Raw genomic sequence first — 14990 nt, 5'->3', positions numbered from 1 at the left:
GAATCCTTAGCTTACAGACACAGCTGCAAACAGGTGAACAGGCAGAAAGTAATTTGTGCAGCTTGGTGGCTGTCAGACAAAAGACAGACAATCTGTGTTTAAAACAGATTGCAGGCCTTGCATGAGCCAGACAAAAGGGATTTCTACAACTGCAAATAATTCCAAGGTTAACATATTTTCCTTTCTGCCATTAGGTGATTTGTTAAAATTGGAAACAATGAGCATTATAAATCTACACAGAAACTAGAGATAAGATGAAAGAGAAAAAGAGATTGCTAAATAAGTTTACATCCTTCTGTTGAAAAGCATGCAACTGGCATTCTTAGAGGCCTCACTCATCTTTGTAAACTAAGTAAAGCCATAATACCCATATAGACATTCAGTATGTATTTGAAATTATGTTAAAGACAACTAATTGGCAACAGTGATGTTTAAAAAAAAAGGGGGGGTGAGCAGGGGGTGGGGGAAGCAAGTTTGGAGTAACATTCCTCTGTTTTAAAAAGCTGACTTTTTTTTCCAGTGGTAAAAAAGATAAAATCATAAGCTTCTCAGTTGCTTGCTTTTTCAGTTGTTTGTTTTTGCTTGTGTAAAAAAATTCAAACTAGATTTGGATCTCATTCTAAGATACTGTGAAGATTTATCAGGATTTCATTTTATGTCCTCTATTTCCCTCAATATTATAATGTAGATGTATCAAGTTATATTCTAGTAAGTATTTCAGAATTAAAATGTCTTACAAATAAGCTAACTGTAGTGCTAACTTAATTACAGTAAGTTAGAAAACATGCAAGTCCCAAATCACAGATATTACTTCTTCATATGTTTGGATATAGAATAGCTAATCCTTCTACTTCTCATGGGCTATGTAAACTTGCTTTGACCCCAAAACTTCTTCAGCAGTGTTCCATGAGGTACTAATCAAGCCTAATGTAATATAGTCCTTCTTCCTGTTTAGATCAGTGAGTAAGTACTTACGGGCCATAATATTGACGGGTAATTCTATGCTTGGTTTAAGTTGTTCTGGCAAATTTATTTTCCACGTTGTTTAAAACTTACCACCATAGAGGTAGGTGGATGGCAGAAGATGCAAAGGGTGACTGTCGGCTTTGAACCAACGTCTGGTTTTGTGAAGATATGATTCTGTGCACAGAGAATAAATCGGTCTCCTAAGCACACTCTTTGAAATGACTTGAAATCAATGTGTTTTCTATATGTAATACAGCAATACTTAACTACAGTAAATTCAGGAGTACAATTGTATGATTCCAGTTAATCTTACACCGAGTGTTCAAACATAAATTGTTTAGATTATTCTCTCAGAGTTCACTGTTGTCTTTCAAATGAAAGAAAAGCTGATTGGAAAAAACAAACAAAAAAAAAAACACCAAAAAAACTGTCTCCTTTTTATTTCGTGGTCATGCCTATATTACCTTCTTGAGTCTAGTATTATTCTCATAATTGAAGAACACCATTTGTAGTCTATTGCAAGCTTGCACTTTTATCAAAAGGAGGTACTGAGCAATTCTTCAGGTGCAACTTAGCTGAGGTTGCAGTGAAGAATTCCTTAAATTTCTCAACTACAAAGAGTATGTCACAGCATGTGCTTGAATATTCTGTACTGTGAAAATGGACTCTTAATGCTTTATGTTGACTAAGAGGTAACTCCAAGATTAAATTGCATCCTTAAAATATATCCTATTACAGACTTTCCTTGAGTTTGGGTTTTTCAAAGTATATGGCTGAATAGGCAGCAAGATTTTTAACTTCTCATAAATTAAGAACACTAGTGGAGATTTTCTGTTCTTTGGACAGGGAAGTTCATGCATGGAGTTCTTTCTGTAATACTGACAGAACGCCAATTGTTGGCTGTGCAGGGTGTATGCCACAGACTGTAGCCTGACGTTGTTGCAGTGTTAGCATCATGTGTTTCATGCATTTGCTGTGAAGGTGAGATCATCTTTAAAGGATGGTTTTAATTTGTGTTGCTGAATCAAGTGGATACAGTATTTAAGGAAGGGAAAAAAGTGTACTCATGCAGGTTGCTGTCTGCAGTCCAAATTGCTGATCAGAGAGTCTTTATACACATCGGTAATGTGCTGTGCAATATAAGCTGAAATATATTCCACAAGGGAGGAAAACGGAATAGGTTACATACGCTGTTCCTAAGTGCAATGAATATAAAACTCCATTACTCACTTTAAGCAGGTGCTTTTTATATGAGGCTTTAAAGAAATATAAAACTGCTGGTGAAATGATTGGTTTGTACAGACACGACTTAACTTCCAGTACTTTGACCAGATAAAGAGGCTAAAAATATTTCTACAAACATTTCTTTAATGATTTCAAGGATTAAAGGTTAATATCCTCCTAGTGTAAGAAACTGCCATTCCAGACACTAAATGTACTGTTTCTTTTTAAGTCCTCAATAGTGTATAGAATATTTAAAAGAAAATATAAACACTTCTGCTAAACGTAGAACATTGTGCTTTTTGAGTTTTTATCCTGTAGAAATAATATGTATTTAAATTGCTGGGAGGACCGCAGTGGTATCATGAAGAAATGCAGCGAAATGCAGAAACTTGAATAAGAGGGATGTTCTACTTAGGAACAAAACTCCACTTTAAATAAAGCGGAAAACTACGTGTAAAGGGGCAGTCTTTTTGTTCTTTAAAGTAGCACGCTCTGTCTAAGAAGAATGGGGATGCTGCTGTAGTTAGTAACAATTTCAGTATTTTTGCATGTATTCTTCATCTTGTTCTACTTTCTTATCCTGTCTGAATTACTTTGTTCCTGACCTTTTCTACTCTTTGTACAGTCAGTGTCCCCAGGAGATGTTGCCCATCTTCTAACCATGTCAGTGCCAGCTTTCCTCCTCAGCCACTTTTATCTGACTGAAACACATCCCTTTGATTTCTTCCTGTACCCCCAGCAACCCAAGAAATCAGTTAATGATTATACGTTAGATGTCAGATATAAAAAAAATTTTGATACCATCACTGAATACTTATATTCATTTGAATTTTTAGAAACTTGTGTTCTTTCTTTTCTTGAAAAATTACTGTATTCATCCTCAGGGTGCTAAATGTTTTTTGTCTTTCTGCTGCTTCATAACTGTTCTGTGCAGTGTGCAATTATTTCAGATGGAGCTTGGGGCAGATTTCAGACGTTAAATATTCTGTCTGACGAAGAGCGGGTGACCAGATGTCATGTTTGATTAGTGGTAATCTCACAGCTATGTGTAGGTTGAGGTGGGATTTAGCATTTCTTGTCTCCTGCATACTAGGTATGTTACGTAGCACTTGGAGGGTCAGACCTGCTCTGGTGAATGAGGCTTGTAGAAGACAAGAAAGTACAAACTCACAAGAAACCAGGCTTTATGAGTTTTGTAGTTGCCAAATAGCTTATTTAAAGATGTGTGTTACAGAAATGAGCTCTACAGTTAAAATGAAAGTTGCAGAGACCTAACATGATCCGTGGTTCTTCTAAGACACTGTTCTTTACTCTAAATGTTGTCCTTGAAAACCATAGATGTAATTTTTTTAGTCAAAAGGTCTGTTGTAATTAGAGAATAAAATGCAGGCTTTGTTCCAGTGCCAAAGATAAACGACAGCTTAGACTCAGTGTATTTGAAGATACAGCATTTGAACTGGTACTGCATTCATACTCATCTGATCTTAATGCAAAATTAGAATAGAAAATGCAGTTCAGGTTTTGTATGATCGAATGAACATGTATTAATGACAATGTGCATTTCATGCAAACATGTTTAGATGTTTTGCATGACCTGCTGGACTTGACCAAAGATAGAATAAAACTATCCTCTTGGAAAGGAATAGAAGGTACATACGACCAAAATGGAAGCAATTGATGGTGAATGCTTCCAACCAAAGGATGTGTCGCCATGGATGGAATCTGTGAGTTCTCTAGCAAACTGCCTTTGTTCTCTTTGGGATCTTCAAGTACTTTGTGATCAAAGTTCCTCAAGTTCTTATTGCATCCTGGCAGAATTTTAGTCAGTGTTATTTGTCATTGGAACAAGTTGCCTAGAGAGGTTCTGGAGTTTACTTCTGTGGAAATATTGATCACCCATTTGGATGCCTTCCTGTGTAACCTATTGTAAAGTACCTGCCTTAGCAGAGGGTTGGACTGGATGATCTCTTGAGGTCCCTTCCAACCGTTGTGACTGTGTGTGTGATTTCAGCATTTGTTTACTGACTGTATGTAAATTTGATGTATGTAATTATGTAAATTTGTCGATAGAACATGCTTTTTGAGGGTTAGATATTCAGATTCTGAATAGTTTTTCTGTTTTCTTGGCAGAAAAATGTTATTTTAATGTGGTTAAATTGTGCTCCTACTATTTGTATCATATGATGTGTTGATATCTGAAGTGCAGCTGTTGAATCCTGCAGAAAGGAAAACCTCTTCTTTTTGAACCTCTTCTTACAATAGCAGTGCTACTAAAACCACATTAATCCGGTGTCCTGCCCAGTGTTGTGTTGCCAAATTTAAAATCTTAGTTTCAATTAGATATGCTTATAATTGTCAATGCCTGAATTGTCTGAATGTTAGGAATAAGAAGGTTAAGGGGATATTTGCCCAAAATAAATTTTTTCACAGCGGGGTTTTAGAGTTGCTTCCCATAGTATATATTTAAATTTAGTGATCTCCATTATTAATTGAATTATATAAATCTGTTTAGAAAATAGAGAAATTTTAATTAGTTTACAGATGTCTTGAGGAAAATTGTTAGTTACACAGGTTTTGATATTGGCCTCTAAGCTGTGAACCATTGTGTGAGTGTGGGCTTGTCTCTGAAACTTGTTTGTGAAAACACTGAGTAGATGGTTTTTATGTTGTGTGCACGTGCATGTGGTCTGTGCAGCTTATGTTTGTATGAAAAGAATAGTAGACTTTTTTCTTAATGAATATTTTGCTTAAGAATGTGGTCTCTTGCTTGCTTGGGCCTGTGTCTAGGTTATCTGGTAAGGAAAATACGTGGCAGATATCTAAGGTCTCTGTTTCTGTTTCTTTCTGATGTGGAACTATGGGGCAAGCAGTTCACACAGTAGAAAAGCTGTCCTGATCATCATACACAAGAAGTGAGACATGTCTATCAACTCCTTTTGTTGTTGTCCTGTTAGATCTAAGGAGAGAGTGGAGAGAAGAGAAATGTCTAAGAATAGTGGTATGTATATTGAAAACTAATTGACACCTGTTGTAGTGAATATTACGAGAATATAAATTATCAAGATAATCAGAATCATAATAGCGCTAATAATTCTAAGTGGAATGAGTGCAAAATAGATCTGCACATTGGCACTTCCTTAGAATGAACGGCTTTAATTGCTGTGTTTTGAAGAGAGAAAATAGTTTTATGAGTGTCTACATTGGGGCTGTAAAACGTAATGAGGAGATTACGGTGACAAATTAAAAAAATAGAATTGTGAGTATTGCCGTTTGGGAAACTACATCACAAATTATCGTTATGCTACAGAAGATAATGAGAAAGTATTAATAACGTGACTTCTGCATTTTAGAAAATCTCTGCTTTTGCAATTGAAAACAAAAACAACGGAAGAAACTCCACACTCAGTGTTTTCTGGTATTCTGCGTGAGGAAGCATAGTTACAAACAGTGTTTAAAATCCCGTGCTGCTGCTGTCTTGCTGCGTTGACGACCCTGGAAGCCCATGGTCCCACAATGCCCTGAGCGTGACAAGCAGCACTGACACCAACTGGAGCTCATCTCTGTGGTGCCTGTTGAGTTCCTGGTAGAACCGAGATGACTTCTCTGAGGAATTTGATGCTGAAAGCACTTTCTAGTTCAGATCAGTGCAGATTTGTAAAGTCCTCAGAAAGGGGGACGGTTTAAGCAGAGACTGAAGACAAGTGAATGTCTTCTGTTAAGGAAATGAGATTTCTTGTATGTTTTAGTTATTTACTAGCGTTTTTGTGATAGTCATGTAAAACTGTATATGATTCTGTGAAAACAATTGGATTTTTTTTTTGTTTCCAGAAAGACCCTAGGCCTAAAATTGAGTTTAATTCGGTTAATAATTTCTTGCTTTTATTCATAGATTGCTCTATTTTTGCTGAGTTTGAAATCGTTGTGACATGTAAGTGACACTGTTTAACTGTCATATTGCCAAACCATAGTTTATTGATACTTAATGCTTTAAATATTGAATTCTTTCCTTCTGAGGTCATAACTTAAATAAGGAGAGAATTCATTTGGAGCTGCTTCTAGAAGTTTTAGTTGTGCCTTATTCATTTCCTATTTCATATTTTTTAGTTCTTTACTGCCTTTCTAAGGAATTATTGTATATTAAGAATTTGTTGGCATAAAGACTTTTGTCCTAAGAATCAATAATGCACCTATTCTGCTGGTTTCCTGTCTTTTCTGTTGATCAATTCAGATTTTTTCTCTTGGTTTCCCTTTGATCATTGCAAATTCCTCTTATTACAAATGGATTGGTAAAAGAATTTGCAGCCCACAAAGCCAACAATACCCTGGGCTGCATGAAAAGAACTATGGTCAGCAGGGCAGGGGAGGTGATCCTGCTCCTTTATTCTGCACTGTGAGACCTCATCTGGAGTACTGTGTCCAGATGTGGAGTCCTCGGTACAGAAGAGGTGTGGAGTGCATGCAGAGGAGGGCCACAAAAATGACCCGGGGGATGGAACACCTCTACCACAAGGACAGGCTGAGAACTGCGCCTGTTTAGCCTGAAGAAGGCTCCGGGGAGACCTGAGAGTGACTTGTCAGTATTTAAAGAGGGAGGGGGACTTGTAGCCTCTTCTTAGAGAGGGAGGGGCAGGCTCTTAGCAGAGTCTGCTGTGATAGGACAAGGGGAAATTGCTTCAAACTAAAGGAGGGGAGATTTAAATTCGATGTAAGGAAGGGATTTTATACACTAAGAGTGGTGAGGCTCTGGAACAGGTTGTCCAGAGAGGTGGTCAAAGTCCCATCCCTGGAGACATTTAAGGTTGGGCAGGAAGGGCTCTGAGCAGCTTGATCTAGCTGTAGGTGTTCCTGCTCATTGCAGGGGAGTTGGACTACATGACCTTTGAAGGTCCCTTCCAACTCTAACAGTTCTATGATTCTAAGACATATAGGCCACTGATAAAATCACTAATTTGTAAACTCTTTCTAATGGGCCTTAAGTTATTGCTCAGCATTGATAAATTTGTCAACATAAATCCTGGGCTGATCTATAAAGGAGTTGCAACTGTGACCTGTGCTTTTGTTCACTCCCACTTGCACACATCATTGACTTAGCACATGTCGATTTGGGGAAGTGAGGAACAAATCTATTACCAAAAAAACAATTTTCCAAGGGGAGAATCTTTTGTGTGTTATATTCTGTGTTTAATATTCAAATTTGTCTAAAGCTGGTTTGATCACGGGTGTCAATATTATTACATATTGGGAAGGAGACGTGATTTTTATTTCAAGTAGATTTACAGTGGGGAAGATGTTCTTTGGAAGCAAAGTTAGATTGTATTTGATAGAGACAGGTACACAGATCTTTCTGTCTTCATTTTGTTTATCATGATCCTGATGAAAATAAATGAGCTAAGGAAAATGCGAGGTGTACTGAGAAAGAACCTGTTCTCTGTTTTTTGGCTACATAGAGTAGAAAAGTCAAGTAAATAATGGTGATACTTTCTAAAGTATGATTCCAGAAGAATAAGTACAGCACAAATTCCACTTGCATGGTTATTTTTAAACCTCAAATATAAGCTTTTTTCATGCTTCATTTTCAGTGACTTTGCAGAAGTTGAAATTTGGAAAGTGTTGCTTGCTTGCTTGCAATGGGAGATTTGGTTCACCTTGTTCCATTTTGAGTTCATGCTTCATGTCTTTGCTGAAAAAAAAAATCTTCTTTAATGTTTATTCACATACCAAATTTGAGCCTGTAGTTGGATACATGGAGCATTTCTTATCTATGAGTGTTAATATTTTCCTGCTGAAATGATTGTCTGAGAAGACAGAGCTGCCGGAGAATTTACAAATGTTCTGAAATAGGTATTTAAGGAACATTTTAGCTGTGTGTATGACCATAGAGACCTTGATTTTAAAATGATGTTGTTATGGAAGAGAAAAGGGAGGGTATTCAGGAATATATAGGGTTAAAAACTACAGATGGGCAGAGGCATAGATAGTAAACAGGGCTGCTTCTCTAGAGGACAGTTTGCCAATTTGATGAGTTGGGTGAGGCATGGTTCATCCCTTCCAAAAAATTTGGAGGTGGAGAAAAGTGTGGTGTTTCCCATATTAAACTTATTCATTATAAATGGTTCACTGAAATAACTAATTTATCTCTATTTTGAAAAAGAAACTTGAAACTTGACAAGGGGTGTCACCTTAGGGTCATGTGGATTTTTGTCTTTATGATAAAAGTTCTAGGTAGCCATCCTAAGTTCCGTATCTCTTACTGTATGCTTTACACAGGGTTTTAATGTTCAGCAAGTGGGTTTTCCAAGTATCCTTCAGTCCAGAGCTGTGAAATTGATTTTTGCTTCAACTTTTCTTTGATTACTGCAGTGTATTGTGCTGTGGTTATCAGGTATTCAGAATGATAATGCCATTTCGTGTCAAAAGAATGCATAAAAGGCAAGACAGCACTGCATTTTTCCAATAGTTTCTGATGTCCTTTTCAAATAATCCTCTGTGGAAGTATTCATCCACTAATAGGTCTTCCAAAAAGAAACTTCTTCATCATATGCATTAGAATACAGCTGTTAATTATGTAATATTAATTATGAGTACATATTGAGAGTTTGTGTATTCCTTCAAGGCCAAGTCATTCAGCTTCTTAATGTCCTTCTTCTGGTCCTCACCTGCTGGTTGGATGTAAATGCTCTGGCTGCTTTGAGCTGTGCTTTGCTGACTGTTGTGCATAAGCTGATGGTTTGAGTTACAGGGCAACTATACCCAGATTTTCATGAAGATCCCAGAAGATATCTATGCTTACTCTGCTTTATCTTGCTAAAATTCAGTGAGTCCAGAATTTGTTTGGTGAGGGAACAGGTCAGAGAGCAGAGACAAATAGTTGCAATCACATGCAACTTGTTTCTGTGTTATCAGATGTGATACTAAAACAGAAATGCCTCAACACCTAGGTCAAGAAATGGACTTAATGATGGAAAATACTTAGTTTTCTAAGTATTAGTGAATTAGTTACTGTATTTTCCATAGGGAAGTGAGAGAAATGTATGAGGCATTACAGCTTGTATGCTTTGAGCCATAAAAGTGCTGCTGGGAGGTGGATATAACAACATTGTTATGCTTTAGGTGTAATTTTGGATGCTATTAACTACTTTATCGTCTGTTTTGGAAAAGGGGTAAAAAAACAGAAAACAAATCCTTGATTTTTGCAACACAGTGGACTGTGTTTGCAGAAGTGTAGAAATATAAGACATAGAGCCAAGATAAGGAAATGCCTAGAGAAACCCTATCTGCTTTTGGCAAATTTATGCATCATTTCTGATATAAAACCGTAGGTGAAAGGGGATTTTCAGCTTTAAGAGTCTCGCCCCAGGCAAGGTTGTGTATGAGGGTGAGGCTAACACCAGTAGCTGATCCTGTAGACTGGAAGCCAAGGAGGTCTTGTAGTGCCAGACATGCAGACAGGTTGCAGAGTGAGCATTCCCTGAGCCTGAGGCCTTCCTGAATCCCGACTCAGGGGAAGGCTGGATTTGCCTTAACCCCAGCAGGCAGGTTAAAATATGATAAGACAGTATGTGTAGAATGTAGAACCCATTTCCTGGTTTGCTTCATGCTATGTATCCCTTTCTGCGCTGCTTCTCTTCCTACTGTGCTTTTTATTCAAAAACTATTGTAGTATCTTTCCAGAGCAAGAAGTCTGCTTACCAAATGATTTTGTGTGGATTACCAAATGCTTGTTAATGCTTAGGAACTGAAATGGGCACAGTGAACTAAGCCCAGTTACCAGGTTGTGAAATTTCTCTTTCCTATCAATTAGAAATAACCATTTTTCCTCAAGCCATTTTTCCTCACTAGGAAAGGTTGGAATCACTCTTTAGAGACTCATTGAGAGATCGTGCAAAAAATTAATTCTTTGGAGAATATATTAAGTTAATTTAATATGTGTAACTATCTTCAAGCACAAATCAAAATGCTTTTTCATTTTTTATATCTGCTATTCCATAATACTTTTCTTGCATAATTATAGATTTTGGAACAAATTCTACGTTACGTATGTAAGGAAATGGTTCCATAATTATACTAATGCTTGCATAATTAAGAAGGTGCTTGCCAACTTACTGACAAATTCAGAGTCACTGTTGCGTCAAGGGGGAAAAAACTTTAAAAATGGTAACTTCTGTTAGTTTTTCCTTTCATGCTACTTACAGGTGCTGAAACGGTTTCTTTCTCATTTGTGACTGAATTTATGTGCTTGTTCTCCAATAGGTAGCTGTGCACAGCACTGGAGGGCTGGCTGCCCCTGCCCATGCTGTGAGGCTCTGTGGGCTGCTTGGCTCTGCCCTGTGCAGCCTGTGGAGCTCAGGCCTGTGGCTCAGGAGTGCCAGTGCCCCGTGTTGTTCTGAGCACTGCGTGCTTTGCTGGGTGCACAAATAGGGTTGAGAAAAGACCACCAGAACTTGGTTCTACTCGTGACCTAAGGCAAGGTTTGAACTCTAGGTTCCATTGAACAAAAGCAAGTGAGCTGGCCCTCTGTGCTCTTCAGCCACGTGGGTTTAGTGCCTTTACATTGCTACTGAGGCAAGTGCTGTTGCCTAAGCGTGGGCTCAGAACACTGAGTCATTTTAATATCCTGAAATGAAAGGGTCACAATAACAATATGAAAGAAAGTAGTTGGGGTGGCACTTACAAACTGAAAACAAAAGTGTATGTATGTGTGTATATATACATATTTATTATTGCAGTATCTAAGTGGCCTTGTGTATTTTTCTCTCATTTCTGCCTATATTTATGTGTAACTGTATTACAAAGTCTACAGAATGTGCTCCCACTTCCCGTTAAAAACTGTGAATCACAACAAAAATGCTATAAGAACATCTAAGGTAGATAATTAAAGTATAATTAAGTTTAAATGCCTTGGTAAAGGAATATAAAAATATTTAAATTCAACAGGCTAGTACATTTGCAGTTTTCTTTTATTAGGTGTGAAATCTAAGAATCCCCTGCCAACTCTTGAGGGCTCAATCCAGAATGTTGAATTGAAGTACTGCAGCACATCATTGGTCAAATGTGCCTCTGGGACCGTGGGATCAATAAAAATTTGTGCCAAAGCCCCAGGTATGTGCAGCTGGACCATGTAAAACTTTATTGCCTGTGTAGGAGAATTGGCCTTGCTTTTTACAAGGAGAGTTACTGAAACAAGAATTTACTCATTGTTCCTATGAATCAAAAAAGATTTTTTTGTATTCTGTTTTTGTTTTGTTGTTATTGTGTGCCAGGATGATCCAACCTGGCCCTAGTTTAGTCAATTTTGACACTGAAAAAGAACACAATATTTAGTTTATGTCTTCTGAGATAAAAATGGAGCTAAAAGCACTAAGGAAACTGGAATAAACTACATTTTAATATTACACAACGTATTTGCATTTTGCTCTTTTTGTAGTATTATATTTTATTCTGTTTATTTTTTCCTGTCTTATTTTCCATCAGTGGTGCAAGTGTTTCACATCCCACTTGAGAAGGACTTGAGGACTTGATGATAAATAATTTTAAATTTTGTTTAACGTGCTTTTTTTTTGGAAGAGATTACAGTAACATTCTGATTATCTACCATCTTTTTATTGCTACATGGTAGCTAGTGTTAAGAACACTAAAACTGAGTGTATTTAACTCTAAATTGAGTTCAGGGTGATATTTTAAGAAATTATTTTATAAATTCAGGATGGAAATTACAATTATAAAGAGACTCAGTTACTTCATTTGAAATCTTCCTAGAGGTCAAGACATTTACAAGATGGTATTAAGGAAGTGGCTTAATAGTTTATAAGTAGTTGCTCTTTCTATTTCCTATTTTAATTCTGTACTTACAGTGTTAATAGGTGGAGTAGTGAATGTTTATAAGTTGAAAAATGATCTTGTTACAATAGGAGATCTAAGAAGTCTAATCTTTATCTTAGGTGATGGTGGAAAAGAGAAGCTGATTCCTTTAATTCAAGGGCCTTCTGACACCAGAGACTTACACAGCAGTAAATGGCTCAATGAGAGCAGAAAGCCAGAATCTCTCTTAGCTCCAGATTTGGTAGCCTTTACAATCCAAATTCCACAGTGTATGGACTACTGCCATAATTCTGGTAAGTGCAAAACTCTTGTTAAGCTGGTATCGCGTTACATTTTCCTATCCAATGTAATTTTCAAAAGAGGGGCTTGATATAAAATGTGCCAAATGCCAAGGTATCTTTTTCACATGCTGCACATGTAATGGCTGCAGCTCACTGTGACACACAAAAACTCAAAGCGGTATTTTGAAATATGTCCTCTTCAGGAAGCAATGCTTCATTGACTTTGGTTGCCTTATAAATAAATTATACAAAATATATTTGGTAAACATTTTTATTTTTTGCTAGGGTTCTTATTGGAAATGTTACTTTTGTTCTTTCTTTCCTCTAATAACTTGAGCTTCTCATGCAGAAGTTGACATATTATGTTTGAAGCGGTTCACATAAATTTGCAGGATAGTTTGTAATTCAATTAATACATTTTCTAAATTCTTAATAATTAAAAAGATTATTTTTAAGGTGCGTGAGTGTACATTTGTCTTCGAGTGTGCATTTTTCTTTCTTGAAGAGTATACATTTGTCTTTCTTGAATTGATGTGATTGATTTAAATGAGAAACAAGTTAATATTTCTCAGAGATTTGCTCAGGTAAATTTAAAGATATTGACTTGTGGACACTAATACTCTAACATTCATACGATTTCTTTGGGCTTTAAACATAACATTGGTCTGTTTTAAGCATCACTGAATCTGACTTAAAACGAATACAGTTTGAGAAATGCAGATATTTAGGTTTTGCTGTTGTTGCATTTTACAAGTGACATTAAACAGTTGCTCCATTCAAAGAATGCTGTAAGGAGATAAAATGGAAAAAAAAAAAGTAGATTAAAGAAAGCAAAAAAATGGCCACAGTGCTGTCAAATACAGGAAGTGTTTGAAAGTGTTTTATCCATTTTTCATTTTTAATGACAAGTGAATTTTTAATGGTTGTTAGATATCATTGATCTGTTAAGCAGAGGCAAATTTACTGTTGTCTTTGCAAATGTGTGTATAAGCAAAATCTTTTCTCTTTTGTGCAAAGCAGATTATTTGTAAGCAGTAGCCACTCCATCAGTTTTTAGATTATTATCTCAGCATTGGTACTTGTACGTTTCTTGGAGAGTATCATACTGAAATGTTTGATGCTGTTTTTATAACAGTTAGCTCAAGTTCCTGCCACTAAAACATTGCCTCATACCAGTTCATGATTCAGATCCCTTTTTAAAAGAAAGAAGTGGCATAAACTGTTGGACCTGCTGTCTCACTTAAGTGACTACTTAAGTGACTTTAAATGTTCATAATGCTAACAATATTAATTACTATTATTGATTATTGCTTTTTCTGCCTTTTTTGAAATTTAACTTTCTGATTTGGCCCAGAATATTTTTTAACCCTTAAGGGAGCTGTGCATACATAGAATATTAAAAAAAAAAAGAAAAAAAAAGGAAAAAGCCAAAAACCAAAACTATGTTACAGAGTAATTGTAGTTGTCACTGGTCACAGTAGTCACATATAGTTTGTCCCATAAGTAAAATGGATAATCCAGGTAGATAGCAATCTGTATTTGGTAGCTTGTGACAGATGATGCCTTAGAGAATTAAGAGATGAACAAATGAAGTGTGGTTCAGAGGTATGCAGGGACTTGGAGGTTGATTAATAGTATTGCAAAAAATTGATTCATAGCAGATAAGTATCCTTGATAACTGTCTTGTGGATGAACGGAGATGCATTTAAAATGTTCAGACTTGGGAATTTCCTGGGCCACCTGCCCCATTCCTCAGGAAAGCAGTGTTGATTTTATGTGGTCCGTGATGGTTTGCTGATCTGTGCACCCTGTCCTACAGCTCTAGGTCTGTCTGTAGGGCGGCAGATAGGGCAGAAATCAGAGGGAAAAGCTGACAGATTTGTTGAAGCTTTGATCCCGTTAAGCGTGCAGAGTAGTGTACTACAAATGAGAGTGTGGATTTTCTTTTGTTAGTTTTGTTTTGTACATGAAGTGAGGGAGCAGCGTTTAAGCTATCTCAGTTTCTATCCAAACGATGAGGGAATTAAAGCCTTCACGTTCAAATACGTGCTGAAGGAAGTGAGGCAGTGTAATACAGGAGATACGATTAGCCTTTTCATCACGAATGTGGAAACTACATGAAGTGATTTGAAAGCATAAAAATGCTTTTGCTGTCAGTTGCAGTCACTTCTGGGAATTAAAGCTCTACTGGATAATTTGACAGCAAATTCAGCTTATGCCACGGGGGAATAAAAGTGCTGTTTAAAGCTTTATTACTAGAGATGATTTGGCAGTACTGAAGTTGTGCTATTGGAGTCATTTCTCCTAATAATATTAGATGTGATGGTCTGCAATAGGAATTAATACTGCAAGAAAGAAGAAGGAATAGTGCAGCTTGCTTGTTGAAAGAATCAATCTGTCCATGAGGGATGAGAAAAAAATATCTAGTGTTGTTCTGTACTATCAGATGGCTAGAAATAAGACTAGAGCAAGCCTTGTAAAAATAGCCATGTAGCTGATGCTGTTGAGACATAGATGTAGTTTCTGAAAGAGTTAAGGGGAACTGCAGTTCCAGTTTGGTGGGAGTGATTTTGTGGTTAAAACCCAGAGAAATTGCTTCTCTGGAGGAGAGTTTCTGGTACTCTAACAAACAATGGGACCACATCCTAAAAGAGTTTGTGGAAGAATCTTGGAATACAATACAATGGCTGAGTGGTCTCT

At 36.8% G+C, this 14990-nt stretch overlaps 1 protein-coding gene across 6 annotated transcripts in view; it reads left to right on the top strand.

Annotated features, from left to right (window-relative positions):
• VPS13B (vacuolar protein sorting 13 homolog B) overlaps nt 1-14990 on the top strand; it is a 418623-nt gene that overhangs the window by 120594 nt on the left and 283039 nt on the right. For all 6 annotated transcript variants that reach the window (XM_048940337.1, XM_048940340.1, XM_048940338.1 and 3 more), the window contains 2 exons: nt 11155-11289; nt 12129-12302. In XM_048940337.1, the coding sequence (XP_048796294.1) occupies nt 11155-11289; nt 12129-12302 (309 nt within the window). The remainder of the gene's footprint in view (nt 1-11154; nt 11290-12128; nt 12303-14990) is intronic.

Source organism: Lagopus muta, chromosome 3 (assembly GCF_023343835.1).
Source record: "Lagopus muta isolate bLagMut1 chromosome 3, bLagMut1 primary, whole genome shotgun sequence".
NCBI lineage: Eukaryota > Metazoa > Chordata > Aves > Galliformes > Phasianidae > Lagopus > Lagopus muta.
Note: the sequence above shows the minus strand (reverse complement) of the source record. Positions and strands in the feature narration are given on the sequence as shown.